Source organism: Anoplopoma fimbria, chromosome 24, assembly GCF_027596085.1.
Source record: "Anoplopoma fimbria isolate UVic2021 breed Golden Eagle Sablefish chromosome 24, Afim_UVic_2022, whole genome shotgun sequence".
NCBI classification, from domain to species: Eukaryota; Metazoa; Chordata; class Actinopteri; order Perciformes; family Anoplopomatidae; genus Anoplopoma; species Anoplopoma fimbria.
In genome coordinates, this window is record NC_072472.1 from 19277071 (window position 1) to 19293640 (window position 16570).

At 40.0% G+C, this 16570-nt stretch overlaps 1 protein-coding gene across 1 annotated transcript; it reads right to left on the reverse strand.

Moving 5' to 3' along the window:
• Positions 1–1444: 1444 nt before the first annotated feature.
• Positions 1445–4846, reverse strand: rom1a (retinal outer segment membrane protein 1a). The gene is made up of 4 exons (XM_054626429.1): positions 4697–4846; positions 2329–2759; positions 1955–2201; positions 1445–1651 (listed from the first exon to the last, which is right to left on the reverse strand). Exons 1-4 carry the CDS (start codon positions 4844–4846, stop codon positions 1445–1447), a joined length of 1035 nt encoding a protein of 344 aa, XP_054482404.1.
• Between the last annotated feature and the right edge of the window lie 11724 nt (positions 4847–16570).

Consider the following 16570-nt stretch of genomic DNA (forward strand, 5'->3'; position numbering starts at 1 on the left):
TGATGCAGGTAGACGGAAATTCCATACAGGCTTAACTCTCAATCAATAATATAATCATACAAAGGTCGTTGTAATCTACAACCTCAAAAATGACTGAATCACTAAATCAAACAAGAACTGTACACTGACCTTGACAAAAGTTATATTTATTTCATGGCTCTGATATACAACAGGTCTGGCATTGCAACATTAGTGTAATTATATTATTCTGTCTAGCTATCGGCAGGTTTCTTACTAATAATAATAACTGATAATGGGCATCTTGTGGTGAGCCTAAACAGTACACCTTCAAGAAAAAGATGAGGCATGAATAACAGCAATCACAGTTACAAACCAGATAATCAAGATTTTAAAGGTGAACTGATTGGTTAATTTGCAATAAAAATACATGGGAAGCCTCTGATATCTGTAGTTATGATTCTATACCTAAATATGGCATACTTGTTTTGAGTCATAAGAGGTCTGCTTATCCACAGAAAATCCCTCAGGTCAAAGTCATTTTTTTAAAAGGACCTTTAATGAAGCTATTCACATGGGTTGATATTAGAAACTGATTCCAGGGATTAACCAATATTTTGTCCCTAGAAACACTGTAGAATAATTCTCTTTTATATCAAATGAGCTGCCCAGGGACATGGGTAAAGAACACAAATTTGAAAATATATATATTTATTTCAGTACAGTGCACATCATTTTTTATAAGCAAAAAATGCCTTGGTATAGTTCTCTGCATCTAATATTCACCTGACGCAGGTGTCTAACTGCAAGGGCAGCAGGTTGAGTATTAACAAATGGGATTAAAAGCTTTAACAAAGGTGTCAGAACAGAGGACACACCTGACGGCTTTCACTGCATTACTGACATCGATTATACAAATCTTCATAATCCTATTCCTTTCACTGGCAGGAAGAAGAGCGGAAGGGAGAAATTATCAACGTTGAGAACTTGTTATGGAGGGTGACATCTGACACTTTAAGTATTTGTATTTCTGCATGCTGTTAGAAAAAAAGAAGCAGTTAGTGAATCCACTCCTTAAGGCATTTAATAGCATCAAACTTTAATAAATCATCTGTTATATGATGTCTTATAGTCCTGTTGCGCAGCAGAGCATAGTGCTAAATGTTGAGCGGCCTTATAATTCAAATCAAAAAATAAAACTGGTGAAACAATTTCTTTTAAATGGAGGGTTATTGACAATTGTATAAAAAAATCATGGGGTTATATGTTGTACAGAATGTGGGGGACAGTTCAGCATATGGAATGGGAATGGGAAAGAAAAGTAATATAAACATTCACTTCACATGTGAGGTTAACGGACAATAAAAAATCCTACCGATAAGTCTTGAAATTGGTAGAAATTCATGATTAATATTCTGCTTTCAAATTCAAACCATTAATTATCGCTCTGTAAAAGTTATATACACCTGTGTACATCTTATGTGCTTTAGGGGGCTTCTGGGTTTCCAGCAGTGCCCTCTTCAACCTGGTTTGTGAGCAGGAAGAACTTCATCACAGGTTCGATGTACTCCATGACGGTTTCTTTCACTGATTTCTCCAGCAAGTACCCCTCTGTCTCAATCTCTGTGTTCTCATTCCCCTCCACTGCCTCCATGGCGGTCTGCAGGAACCGTAAACTCACCAGCACAGAGCCCTGGCAGGGAGGAAAGTGGAGAGATGGGGGATTAGGTTAGATGTAGATGAAGATTCCATTAGAGAGCATCATCAAGGATCTAAGTGTATATACAGAATGGTGGGTTGTTGCAACACATTTTTTCCCCTGTGCTTATGAAGACATTAAACAACGTTAGAATGTGGTTTTATAACATATTGGCAGCTGTACCAATCCCCAAAAAGTGTTACCCCTCAACCCATTTCAAATTGAAAGCTCACGTTAGCACCAACAACTCTGCCTGAAATTAGTGTAAAACCTTTCTTGTTTCTTCTCAAAGTATACCTGTAAGAGGAAGACTGACAGTACTCCAGCCCCAATGGTGTTCATCAGGCCCATGTAGTAGTTGACCAGGGCCTCTCTGCAGCCTCGGAGGTAGATATTGAGCTCCTCGGTTTGGTATTCGTAGTTATAGTGAGCCGAGTTGTTGGTGAGCTGATTCAGGATGCATGGCCGTGGAGAGCTGGGGTTGCAGCAACTGAACGGGACTCCATCTACCAAGTAACGGCCATCCACGTTGCTCTTGATGCGGCTAAGGTAAGTGATAAGATGTGTTTTGAGATTACAGATACAGGACAATAATCAGATGTTCTTGTTTTACCATTCATAACCACAGGATTTGAAACCCACTCCACTCTATAATATTGTGCACAACTTACTCTTTCACTTCCTTTGAGCTGAAATCGAGGTAGCGGTTGCTGATCCACTGGACCTCAAACCAGTCCCGGAAATCATTGTTTCCACAGCACTGGAAATCCATCTGCAGGCGATCGATGTTCTGTTTCTGGAAGCAGCGGCCGGGGGTGTCTGTGTCCTTGTAGAAGCGGATGCCGTTCTTCAGGCCGACCTTCAAAGATGACTCCAGGCTGCCCTTCATTGCATAGCTCATGATGACAGCTAGCAGCATGAGGACGGTGAAGAAGCAAGAGACAGCAAAATAGGGCTTCAGCATGTTCTTCCAGCGAGGAAAGCGTCCTGCATCCAGAGCATCCTGGCAGATCTTTGAGGCAAAGTAGTTGATACCCAAGGAGGCCAGACCAACAATAATGAGGGTATTGGGCACAATATGTATGTCTGAGTTATCCATTACCTGTAAGAGAGTCACAAGATAATGTAATCAATAAAAACTATTTTTGTTTGCTGTAACGAAACATACATCAGAACATACTTTGTTACAATGATGCACAATCTTTTAACAAATGTGTGAAAATATGCTGCATATTAACAAAAGTACCTAACAGAAGTACTGTGTCTTCTTGCCTCAAATTACCAGAAAATTCCCCTGGAAATACACGTTTAACATTAAAGGACACTTAACACCCACAGTTATTAAAAAGCTACTGAAGCTATATGGTGCTGCTAGTAAACATCCAGACATGGTTGCATTTAAAGATGTGTAGGTGTGACTGTCTCTGACTTCACATACTTGAATTTAAAGTTGACGTTCTGTGGGTTTTGACAACATGTGTGTTGATGAACGCTTGAAGGTTCAAGAGACTTCAAACCTTTATTCATTAATGGGAGATCTCCTAAATGTATGTGTTTAAGTTAATTTTCATCATCAGCATCACAGTCAGTCACAGTTTAATTAGAGTTTAATGTGCACTGAGCAGGTCAATTCAAGCCGTTGAGGCTCAGCTGTGTTGCTTAAGGGCACCTACACTAGTTGTCATTCTCTTACTTTGTCCAAATAAGTGCGCCATTAAAAAACATGAACAAGTTCAAGTACTTACGCTAAAAGATATGAAAGCACTTTTTATATGTCCCTTGTTAAATGTAGTATTATCCAGTACGGTTATACATCATAAGACTATGTATTGAGTGCAACAAAATTAGCATATTTTACTGTTTTTTGCAGAGGATCTTTGCACAAACCAAGTCTGGAAATTCTCATACTGGACAATAAGACAATAGTTGAATAAACGTGCATAGTTAAGGATAGCATTTGGTGTATGGAGGACACCCGAAGTATAATACAGAATCTGCTGGGTTTTTAACATCTTCATTGTTTGTTTTTAACCTTTGACTACATTGATTACACTGATTTTACTTCAGTGCAAAATAAAGGGATGAAAATCAGTGGGGTAAACTTCAACGCAATATACATCAGGACATGACATGAGAAAATTTCTCTAAGCCTCATAGAGTCTGTAATTTATTTATTTTATCGTCTGTGTTTGTCATTTTAATTTTTTATTTTCCCTTTCATAATATCCACACTTACACTTTTTACAGTCATGGAAACAGAATACTGTCTTGACCTTAGCTGCACAAAATTCTTGTAATTAAATAGTTTTTTTGGTACTTTATTTCAAAAACACCTGAAATGGCGTGAATAACATAGCTGTAAATTCATAGTGTTGTGCAAACTACAGAAATAGAATATATTCAAGCTTAAGACTATATAGGTTTGTTATCAATGCAAAATTGTGATGACGGCCTTCAGGAGTAGAGATTAGGGTTATTAAGACTGACAGAGCCTGGTTTATTAAATGATGAGACAGGATCCAAAGTGGGTCACAGGTGTCTTTACCTCTTGTTGGTCTCCAACAAGGACATTTCTTTGACCGTATGAGATTTAATTCATCCCTTCAAGACACTTCTTCCCATTTCCATGTTTTCTACCAAAGAGATTGTACCAACAGTTTCAAAGTAAGACAGGCACAGTTGGCATCCGTCAGGTATACATGCCGTTGAACATGTAAATCAGTACATTAGTGGGTAAAAACCTGTGTCATATTACAACTTCCAAATACGCTGTCCGTCAATGTAGATATTTACAGGACAACTTAGAGTTTAGAGGTTTGTGTGTTATCTGTTGGCATGCTGATTTTCCTCCCAGCACGAACACAGCCGGTTTACTCCTTTATAGTTACACTAAGGAACATCATGTTACAGCAATTAAACTATAAGTAACTACACTATAGATTGTTGCAATGTTATAACTTACAGTACATGTTTAAAAAAGTTTTCATAAACCACTAAGCTTTGGAATGAAATGAACTAAGCTTCAGTAAACTTGAGTACCTCTGCCCTCCTGCGGAGCTCCGTCTTGAGGATGCAGCCCAGGCTGAAGGTGATAGCCCCGGCAACTGTGGCAAACCAGGAGAGGAGCCACAGTCCCTGGGCCAGCTTCACCCTTTTCTGAAAGGGGAACTTCATCTTCATCACCACCATGGTTGCAGCGAGGGAATCCGAGTCTTACCGGGGGAATAGGGGAAGGAGAGCGACGAGGCAACGAGGGCCGATGCTGGGCTTTTTCTGCCAGGTGGAAAGAGAGGTCAGAGGCAGGGCTCGGAGATGACAATGACAAATCTAAAACATAACACTAAATTTGAAAAATAAACCGGTTGCAACAGAGCGAGCACAATTAAAAACACACTGATAATATTTTTCTAAGCAAACTTTGATCCAAGAATTCAAAAGTCATGAGTCACAAGTTGTGCAATTTAAATTAAACGGATGTTGAATGTGTGAGTAAAAATGTACCTTATTTGTCTCCCCAAAAAGTCCAGAAAAAAGTCCAGATATCTCCACAGACCACGATGTACCAACCAGTGTGCCACACAGTGGATTTGGCACACTGGATTTGGCAAACCTGGATGCTGCGAACATCTTATCACTAATGCCTACCTATCCTATTAAAGTGGCCTGTGAATCCAGGCCATTGTCTGCTCAGCATCCATCACTGATACAAAGGGACATGGATGACGAAACAAATCGAACCTGACAGGGTGATGGATATTATGATAAGCCGTTAATTGTGAAACACTTGTCCTCAAATGCACACGTAAACTGGAATCAATTTGAGATTAAAAGAAACTAAGACCTGAGACAAAAATGTGATGTCTTCAGATAAATAAAGAGTTCTGATTTATGTTTCATCATAAAATTTTGTTTTCATGTTCTTTATTTCCCATTTCTGCCTCTTGTAGTTATGTAGAAATTTAAGAAGAAGAATTGAGAGGAGGAAATAGTAAGATTGTTCAAAATCTTATAATACCCATGAGAAGCTCAGAGGGATACGTTGCACTCTCTTTTGTTTTCCCTATGCTGAACACAAGGTTGGGTTGTCTGCACAATTTATGGAAGTTTCAGGCAGAATCAAGACAGCATGATGAGGCTCTTACTGCCACCCAGAAACTGGTTCTAGTTGCCTTTTAATACAAACCACAAATGTACAGGATCCATCATTCCACTACCATCCAATTTATCCAGGTCAGGGTCACAACAGGTCATTTAAACCCAAAGCACTCTGAGGCCAGTTTTGAGAGATATAGTCCATGCCCTGTATCTGACCCATAGTCACTGGCCCTCCCACACTGTGTAATGTCTAGAGGTGGAAATCATGTTCACTTTTCTGATTCAAATCCCTTCCTTCAGTTCAACTTGCATTCAGTAGCCACTGATTATGTGGTTATTTCACTTTGTTTTCTCATAAGCTAAGCAGGAGCATCACTGTTGAAATGCACCACGAGTTTTACTTTGATGAACATATAGCATACTGAACACCACTGTGAGGAAATTCAAAATCCCTCAGTGTCTAACCAGAGCTTCTATCCACCCAAGTAAAAATAAGTATAGTTAGACTGTTTAGTAAAGGCTACTTCTTTGCTTTACAGTTCGTACACAAACAGGACTAAGAGTCAACAGCCATGTTAGTAGCTCGGTGAGGCTGTACTTAGGGAGAAAGTAAACTTTTAAAGGCCGGTATAATAATAAAATTGCAAATGTTTAGCCCACATTTCTCACTCTATCGCCAGAATAATGTGAAAAAATGTCTCAAACTATATAAATAATACATATTTCAGATGTTATTTAAGGTCCGTAGTGCATTTATGGCAGCGTCCCTCCAAGAATTCCTATATTTGAATAGGCTAGTAATGATTGCAATGCGTTCCCTTTCAATTGTCCAATTTCATAAAACGCTGTATACAAGACTAGCCAAACCTCATGACCCCTTGATTAACTGTGAAACAGCAAAGACCTGGACCGTAGCTCTGAAGCCTGTATAAAAGCCGGTCTCTGAGGCTGCAGAAATCCTGACATCCTACCCAGCTACAATCTCAATGACCTCCTTTAAGGAGATGTAATTAAAAAAAACATATTTTTTAAATGTATATAAATGTAGTTAATGTGACTAGACACACAACTCTTTCTAACAATGTCCCTGGTCATTCACCTCAGCTTCCCATAACCTGCCCTATGTAATATTGTAATTTTAGATCAATTCCTCGCTTGATGTATCTCCCTCTTCAAGGAAAGTTAATCAGAAAAAAAACAAAGGCAGTTGAAGTTATGTTTTTTGTTTTTTAATGTGTTTTTTTAAATGTTACATGAACAGAGTTATATGGATGGCAATTACACAAGCTTGTGAAATGTGTTCAATTGCAAGTAGGTTAATTATAGTGAATATATGTTTTGCACAAACATAGGACAATAGTTTGTATATGCACATATTTAAAGCTATTTCATAACTGTATTTATAAGTATACAATATTTTATATAGTAGATGCTGAGACAACATTTTACAACAGGAAAATTGATTAACAGGAAAACGCTGAAAAAAACTTTCCTCCTCTAATATTTTGGGATGTTTTTTAGAATGCGCTAAGCACTTTTTGTATATAGCATTAAACAATACATTACATACATCTATGGCTACCTACACAAGAAATACACTATACATGAAAACACTATGTCATATGCAATAAAGCACATAGAATAAAGAGATGTAAGAACGAGTAAGGAAATGCCTGTATCTGTATATATACAACAAAAATATGCATGTACATTTTTCCATTAAATGACCAAATCTAAGCTGTAAAGGATTTTACAAGGTACTGAAAAATAAAGTTAATGTTTAAATACATTATATAATGGATCTGCCTCCAATCCACTTGACAAATGTTGTGTTTTATTGATCTTGTGTTTTATAGGCTTGTTTAAAACTACAAATATGTGTCTATTTATGTGTAGATTTGTATTAATAAAACAAATGAGGGAGCCCAGTGTGCTATCTGAAAGGTTTGAGACAAAGTCAAAATAGTACTTCTTGCGGTTTCGAGGTTAAGTCTCCTGAAACCACACGTTAATTAGGGGGGGGCACTCAAAAGGAGCTTCATTGAACTTTTTAGAACAAATAAAGATCAGAGTAAATTAAGATTTGAGACACAGTGAACAGTGCACTCATGTTTCTGTCACAGCTGTGTTCGCTCCCCTTTCAACACCTCGTCTGGAATCCCTCCTGTCCTGCCATGCGCCTCGGCCCTGCCATGCCCTTGTGCTTCACCGGGCAGCTGTCCACATATGAATTGGCTGAGCATCCGCTCGGCTGACTGCAGGCCGGCCAGGCTGCTATCCATCTCTGATGTCCTGCTTTCTATTGGCCTGTCGTTGCTTGATCTCCAGTGATGGATGATCTCATTATCTAAATCCTGGATAGCTTCGTGCCCTTGTTGGTGGAGGTCCAGTATGGCCTCCTTGCCTCTTAGCTCCTTCTGCATGTGATGGCGAGCAAGGGGGATTTCCTCCAGGCTGGCTGACCGGGTCAGGATGGCAGACCCGAGGTTTGGACTTGTGGTGATCCTGTATGTGCCCTCTCCTGTCATGCCATCAGACAGGTTCTCGTTGTGGATGGTGAACTGGAGATTAGGCATCTGCAGTGGGCGTGAAGAGTGTAGTCTGATAATTTCCTCCCCCCCTGACTCACTGTCTTTGTCCAGGTCCGCTTCACGGTGTCTCCATACTTGACCTCTGTTTGATCCTGTCAGTATAAAACGTGGGGTCTCATCTCCAATCTCTGACCAGTCAGACTCCTCCTCCTCTGGAACTGGCCCCAGGGATTGCTCCTGCCCGCCGGCTTTGGTATTTTCGTAGTTATTTTGGCCGTCCATGAACTCAGCCGGAGGGGGAGTGATGGGAGGAAGCATCTGATTAATGGCATCTTCTGGCTTAAAATGGAGGTCAGTTTTTTGAAGCAATGATGTAACCTACAGTAAGTAGAGGTTAGAAATTGATCAGTTTATTGATTGAATAACGCAAGTCAAAGAGTAAAGAAAAGGTTTTTAAATAACATACTAATATTGAATGCTGTATGGGCACTGAACAGTTTCACAGAGGCTTATCTATTTCATTTGTTTGTTTTCGTCTGTCTATTTTGGCCCATACCATCATATTTTTCAGGCATTGTGGGGGCTGCCCGTTTCTGGTTTTCCTCCCCTGCCTCTGAATGTATTTGTGAAGCCACCAAAGTTTGCCTAGACTTTAAGAGGGAAGAAAAGATCTTACACTGAATGTTTCCACACTGTTGGCAAATTTTGCATCAGCAAGCTGCTCCGTCAGTGCTGAAATACGCTGGTTCAACCTCTCACGCTCTCCTTCCATACTCTGAGCCTGACACGGAAAGTACAGGAAGCACAGTTGTCACAGGTAAACCTTCAGTAAGTGGGGAATTTACATCAGAATATCCCCTTCAAAGAGTTTTGACAACTTCCACTGCTCAGTCAACCTTTATAACTCAGTAGGAAAAGGCACCTGCATGTCTCAAAACTTGTTTCTACAATCATTTTCATAATTCTGATTATTCAGGCACATGCACAAGGAATGCTTCCAATCTCACCACTGATTGAAGCTTTTGCTCCAGAAGATTATTGGTCTGTTGTGTGGAGGAGCAGTTGTCGTGTAGTCTGAGAAAAGGCACAGGCAAAGACAGAGAAGTTACAATATAATGCAGTATACATGCACATTGTATGGGGTTAAGTAAGGTACCAATGCATTCATTTTAGCTATCATCTAAGGTCTGAAACATGAGCATAATGTAAAAAACATAATAGTAAAAAACAGAGGTGACAACAGATCAGTGCTGAGCCTTGTTCATATTGATTAGATTGATTACTCTTTCAGATCTCTATTCTTCAGATGTCTTTCTATTTGTGCAAATGACATCTGTCTCCTTAGGAAATATACGGATGACTTAAATTATCTGTGTATATTTATTCATAGTGACAGGACTCTACCAGAAGAATAAAAAGTGTTGTCTGTGCATTTGTTACCTCTTAAACCTCTCTGTGAGGTTGCTGAGCTCAATGCGTGTCCTCTGAAGATCCGCCTCCAGAAGCTTTTGGCTGCTCATGAACTCCTCTCCTAAACACTCCATCTTCACTGCTGTCTTCAGCAAACTGTGATGCAGACCTTCATTCTGCCCCTGTAGTATCCTATCGGATATAGATACACAACAGAGAAATTCATATGAGTGAGAAAATGTACATGAGCATGATAGGAATTCATGTAATGAATCATAATCAATCATTTCGGTTGCTCTCATTACTCTCATTTTACACATTAGGTTTAAAATTAAATGGGTCAATTATATTCACCTCCAGAATAATAATGTGTGTAACCAATTAATCTATGTACAATATCACAGCCATGGTTGTCACTTGGACTATGACCATTGCCAGTTAACGAACCCAAAATAATTAAATCACACTTACATGATTCTGCCCAGTTCCTGTGCCTTTTCCTGTATGAAGGAAAAAAATTACTTTGACAAGAAAAATCTGAAATATTATATATGTTGCCAAAAGTGAAAAAAGTTAACTGAAAATTGAAAGAAGAATAAAGAACATAATTTGGGTACGTCAATTTGATTTCCATTAGTGTGGGCATGATAGCCAATCCATTGTTCTGTAATAACTAATCCAGTGTCCACTGTGACATTCACATCGGTGCCCAAATCAATAGGCAACCAAATGAGTGGAACATTATTACATAACCAGTTAATCAAGCATGTAAAACAAGGGCAACTATTGACTTGCCAATAATTACTTTATGTACGGCTTAACTCAAATAGAAATGCCATACTTTATGTGCTGATGAGCCAGTGAAGCTTCTCTGTTCCTCGTCATGACTGGAGGGGCTGCTAGTGTTGCTGGGTGACTCCGCCTTATGCTGATGGCCGGGACTATGGTGGTCTCCATGGTGATGCTGATGAGCTTCACTGTGTTGGTTGCCATGGTGATGCTGATGGTCTGCATGGTGATGCTGATGGTCAGGACTGTGGCGGTCGCCATGGTGATGCTGATGAGCTTCACTGTGGTGGTCTCCATGGTGATGCTGATGGCCTTGACTGTGGTGGCCACCATGGTGATGCTGATGAGCTTCACTGTGGTGGTCTCCATGGTGATGCTGATGAACTTCACTGTGGTGGTCTCCATGGTGATTCTGATTGTCTGGACTGTGCTGGTCTCCATGATGATGCTGATGAGCTTCACGGTGCTTTTCTCCATGGTGATGCTTATGATCTGTACTGTGGTGGTCTCCATGGTGATGCTGATGCGATTTACTGTGGTGGTCTCCATGGTGATGCGGATGGTCTGGAGTGTGGTGGTCTCCATGGTGATGCTGAGGAGCTTCACTGTGGTGGTCTCCATGATGATGCTGATTGTCTGGACTGTTGTGGTCTCCATGGTGATGCTGATGAGCTTCACTGTGCTTTTCTCCATGGTGATGCTTATGGTCTATACTGTGGTGGTCTCCATGGTGATGCTGATGCGATTTACTGTGGTGGTCTCCTTGGTGATGCGGATGGTCTGGAGTGTGGTGGTCTCCATGGTGATGCGGATGGTCTGGACTGTGGTGGTCTCTATGGTGACGCTGATGATCTGGACTGTGGTGGTCTCGATGGTGATGTCGATGAGATTTACTGTGATGGTCTCCATGGTGAGGCAGGTGAGCTTCACTGTGATGGTCTCCATGGTGAGGCAGGTGAGCTTCACTGTGATGGTCTCCATGGTGAGGCAGGTGAGCTTCACTGTGGTGGTCTCCATGGAGAGGCAGGTGAGCTTCACTGTGGTGGTCTCCATGGTGAGGCAGGTGAGCTTCACTGTGGTGTACTCCATGGTGACGTGGTGAAGTAGGGCGTTCTATGTTTGGGTGGTTGCTGAGGCTGTGGGGACCTGAACTGTGATGGTCTCCATGGTGATGTGTTGGGATGTGGGGACCTTTACGATGATTAGTTGTGATGTGGTGGTTGCTATGTTGATGGTTTTGGCCTTGGTGGTCTCCATGGTGATGGTGATGAGAAGGTCTATGATGGTTGCCATGGTTTTGATAAAGAGTTGCAGCGTGATGCTCTCCATGATGGTGATTCGGGCTGCAGTTGTCTTCATGATGATGGTCTCCAGAGTGATGGCGATGCCATGTGTTGTCCTGTTTTTTGTGGTGATGGTCACCATATTTGGAAGTGGGGCTATGGTGATCCTTATGATGATAGACAGGACTGTGGTGATGTCCATGGTGATGGTGAGAGCATGGGCTGTTGCGGTCACTATGGTGATGATGATGATGTCTAGAAATGTGATGGTCTCCCTGGTGATGGTGGTGGTTGTGCTCATGAGACGGTGAATGGGAGCGATGCTGGGAAGTTTGAGACCAGGAGTGACTAACATCAGTGCAGCTTCTGGGCCTGTGATCCATGCTATGGGGTGAGTCTGTAGAACGGTCTCGGCCATGGAAAGATTTAGAGTAAGAAAGACGAGAAGAGTGCTTGCTGGAGCTAACAGAGTCTGCTCTGGCATGCCGACTCCTCTGCTGTCTGTGTTTCTCCGTGGTGCTGTCTCCTTTACTGGATCTAACAGAGACCTGCCCTGGACTGCAGGAACTTTGAGCATTTGTAACCCCAAGCGTGGTGAGTCTCATCGGGCTGAGAACCTGCCGAGTGATCTCATTGAGGAAAGCAGAGAACTTCATTTTTTCCTTCATTAAATTCTTCCTGGCTTCCCCTTTTGTCTTCTCTAGTTCATTTTCATCTTCATTTCCATGCCATTCTCTTTCTTTGGGTCTAGTGAGAGCCTCCATTGATTTGGCTTTGCGAACATTTCCATCATTTCCCAAGCCTCTTGTAGTCCTCTTTGTTGCCTTCAGGGTGCCCTGAGTGGGACCATTACGAGAAGACTTGCCTTTCTTTCGTTTGGCAGAGGACCTTTTTTGATGACTTCTTTTATCTATCAAAGGGGCTGTGTCACTGTCTTCTACTTCAAAGTACTTGTGTTTCTTGGAAATGTCTGTACAAGACTGTGAATGCTGGGGCTTCTTAAGTAGTCTATCTGAACACTTACTGCTGGTCTCAGAGGACAAGCTAGAGGAGGAGGTAGATGTTGAAGAGGAGGAGGAAGAAGAGGAAGAAGAAGAAGAAGAGGAGGGTTTTGATGAAGATGAAGAAGACGAAGAAGAAGAAGAGGGTGTTGATGAAGAAGAAGAAGAAGAAGAAGAAGGGGAAGAGGAAGATGAAGAGGAACCAGTTGAGGAACACAGGGGAGTTTCTGTAAGAGAAACACGTCGATGGTTTTGCTTCTGATGGCAATGGTGAGGATGATGAGTCTTGTCATCATCCCGCGGACGTTGATGGTCGGGTGGATGATCACTGAAAATGCTGTCCTCCGCTGTTGAACGGGTGCTATTTTAGAGAGAAAACATGAGTGTTAAGGACACACTGGATACCAATACAGTAGCTAATGATAATGGTAAATATTTTGTAATAGCAGATCAAATGTATAAATAAAAACTCCTATAGGGAATTTAATGAGAAGGAAATAGAACTCCTCTACTTTAATCCTTCTAATGTAAAAACGTACACAAACATAACGATCTGAAGGTTTTAATATCTTATTATGCTTAAGCACAGAATCTGTACATGAGAACAGGCAACAAACAGTAAAAAAATGTCCAAACTTACTCATAGCTATCATTGTCATCTGACTGATGTGACTTTTTACGATGATGGTGGCCTTGATTTTGGTGATGGTGCTTCATTTGCTGAGATTTTGAGTTAGCGTTTTTTCTGTGCTTGTGGTCTTTTACTTGATGGTCGCTCATTTCAGTTTTATGACCTTTGACGCCTCTGGTGTCCGGATGAGGATGTAAAGGTGTGAAATATTTCTCCATCAACAGCCGCTGCAGCTGAGAGTTGTATTCGGAAACTGGCACGATATTGATCCCTGGGGAAATGGTACATAATTCAGTTTGCTGTGACTATTATTTCTCTATCAGATTACAGAAACAAAAACATGGCAATACTTAATGTTTTAATCATACGATTGTGCCGGAAAATTAAGGAAAAACATAGTGATAATGTAACATTTGATCAATAATTACTGCTGGATAAAACTATACTGGTTTATTACAGCAGTAACATGATTGCTGGTCAGTTATAATATTAAAAAAGTAAAGAAAGTATTAAAACCCCAATGGAAACACTTTCTATGAAGACCACATCTATAGTGCATTATGAGGGTATTCATAGTGAATTCAATCAATTATAAGGTTGAATGACTTTTCTCAGAAACACACATAATGCTCTCTGATGCACGATATCAATAGTAATTAAACAGTATAGTTGAGACTTAAAATTAATTGTATGAGCAAGTGTCTTGACATGGTATAAACTAGAAGTTGACTGATGGGTTAATAATATCTTCTGACTACCTGAACTCATCTATACCCACCCTAACAATTAACTGTAGTAAGCACTCATAGTATGCTATAATGGAAAAAAATCATGCAGTATCATAAGTTATCATTGCATTTGTTAAGTTAAGCTAAGCACATAATGATGCATCTGTAATAATGCAGGACTTCTCTTAACGTTTCATTGTTGGTGTTAAGAAAAGAGCGATGAGATGTCATGCATTTGAAATATTCTACTGCATCATAAGTGATTACTATAATTACTTTGAAGAAATCATATAGGTTTTACTCCTTGAGGTTACATGCCTGAAGTAGAACAATCTTATGTGTAGTTCTCTGCATTTTGGCATCTTACAATATATTATATACTTATATTTACTACACTTTACTCAAAACATACAATGATAACTTATGATACTGCCCGGACTATTATAGCATACTATGACTTTCTACAGTAAATTGTTGAAGTGTGTATAGGTGAGTTTAGGTAGTCGTAATGCATTATAAACTCATCAGTCAACCTCTAGTTAGAGCATCCATAAGACACTTGTACTGCACATAATTCATTATAACACTCATCTATAATGACTGTTGATATCAGATATAACATATTAGAAGTGTATTTTTGTGTGTATTCATGATGCATTATAAATGCATCATAATCCACTATCGATGTGGTCGTCATAGAAAGTGTTACCAAAATATTTTTTTCTTGTGAAAGCTAATTAAGGCAGTGCTACATGCAGTGATAAAGCAAATGTGAAAAGTATTCACATGCAGACTTTTGTGCAAAATGCATCTTAGTTCTAAATTCTAAGTTTTTAACACAAGATAATTCTAGTTCAGGAAGCAATTCAGATATTTTAACATGCAGCAAACGTCTGTACTTACGTCCTCAAAGAAGCCTCGGGAACAAGACAGTCAGTGGCGTTCATTGAAACACAATAACTCTCTCAGTGATGCACCGTCTAAATGAACTGGGAGGCACATGTGTTGACCACACACACGGACATATCAATATATACGGCTGTGCCATCCAATGACAGAGGGGACCGTTGTTGCACGTAGCTACTTTGAACTGTATCAAACTTAACTGTATACTGTTCTGCACATGACGGCTTATGCAAGTATTTCAAAGATACCAGCATGAATGAGTAAAATGCTCTACTGTACATGTAAATTATATAACTTCAAAATTCAACAATCAGATTATCAACACACACTGAACATTTGTATAAACGATACATACAAACATTACTGTATTTGCATTCAGACCCTTTTTAAAAAAACATAAATACTGTTTCCATTTCATGCAATTGTAGCAAGATAAAAAATATCAAAGTGATCCCAAATATTTCATCAAATCTGCTCAAGTATATATTTTTCTTTAAAATGCCACTCAAACTGCCAAGCATGAATGTAATAAAATGTTCTGTTTACAGTTTGGCTTTCCAGATAATCTCAGCATATCTCAATGATATAAAACATTTTGAGATGTCCTGAGCACAAAATTATTTTATGGATGTCTTAATAACTATGCTATTAGTGACTGTACCAGCCAAAAAACACTGGCCTCAAGCATTCATTCCTCAGCTTGTATAGGGCTCCCTTCAGTGTGGTACATCAAAAGTAGCAAAACTCTTCTGTTAAAGTGAGCCCATATAACCTGAGTCTTGGCAGTGGGTGGGTGTCAGATGTCACCTCCTCTTGTGTTACTTAAGTTTTAAATATTGACAGAATAATTGTTGGAATAAGATAGTGCTTGCTTTGTTCATGTGAAAATATTCTTGGGGAAAAGGCTGAGCTAAGAACCACAAAACTTTGAAGCAACACAGTTCATCACAAAGATTTTTTTTTCCATTTATGGTTGTCATCATGAGAATAGAGCAGAGGAACTGTGCTCCCCACAGTATGCACGGAAGTACAGAGTGTACGGTTATTGATCAGGTCGTCCCTATTATGTCAGTGCGATGGGCAATCTAATAACTCAGAGTTATTGAGGAATACATTGAACTCCAATAGAGTGACAAAGACAATTATACATCACAAGGCATTTGACGTTATATTAAATCACTCATGGCTTAAACCGTATTCTTGATGTCATGAAATGTATAAAGACATAACAATGACAAGACAAACCACAGCTTTGTGGCATATACAAATCCCAGATCTGTCATCCTCGTTTTCATTTTGCATAACGTGTTGTCATTGCCGCTGGCAGGTTTCCCTGCATCAATGCAATATGGCACAGACAGATCCACCGACAATCAATGGTAAAACCCACACTGCTGTGACTGTTTGGCCACGCAATGGAAAGTTAGATGAGGCAATCAACATTCACACGCAAACATGTGATTTATTGAAGAGTATGTATAACACAGATGTATACACTTGGGTTATGACGAGGATTCCCAAGGACAGCATGTGGCAGAG

Excerpts from the sequence above, each read along its gene's own strand:
- rom1a (XM_054626429.1), bottom strand. The coding sequence starts at position 4,846 with ATGGTGGTGATGAAGATGAAGTTCCCCTTTCAGAAAAGGGTGAAGCTG. Across the intron at positions 2,760-4,696 it reads AGCTCCGCAGGAGGGCAGAG|GTAATGGATAACTCAGACAT; the intron begins GTACTCAAGTTT and ends ACTCTCTTACAG. Across the intron at positions 1,652-1,954 it reads TGTCAGTCTTCCTCTTACAG|GGCTCTGTGCTGGTGAGTTT; the intron begins GTATACTTTGAG and ends CCTCCCTGCCAG.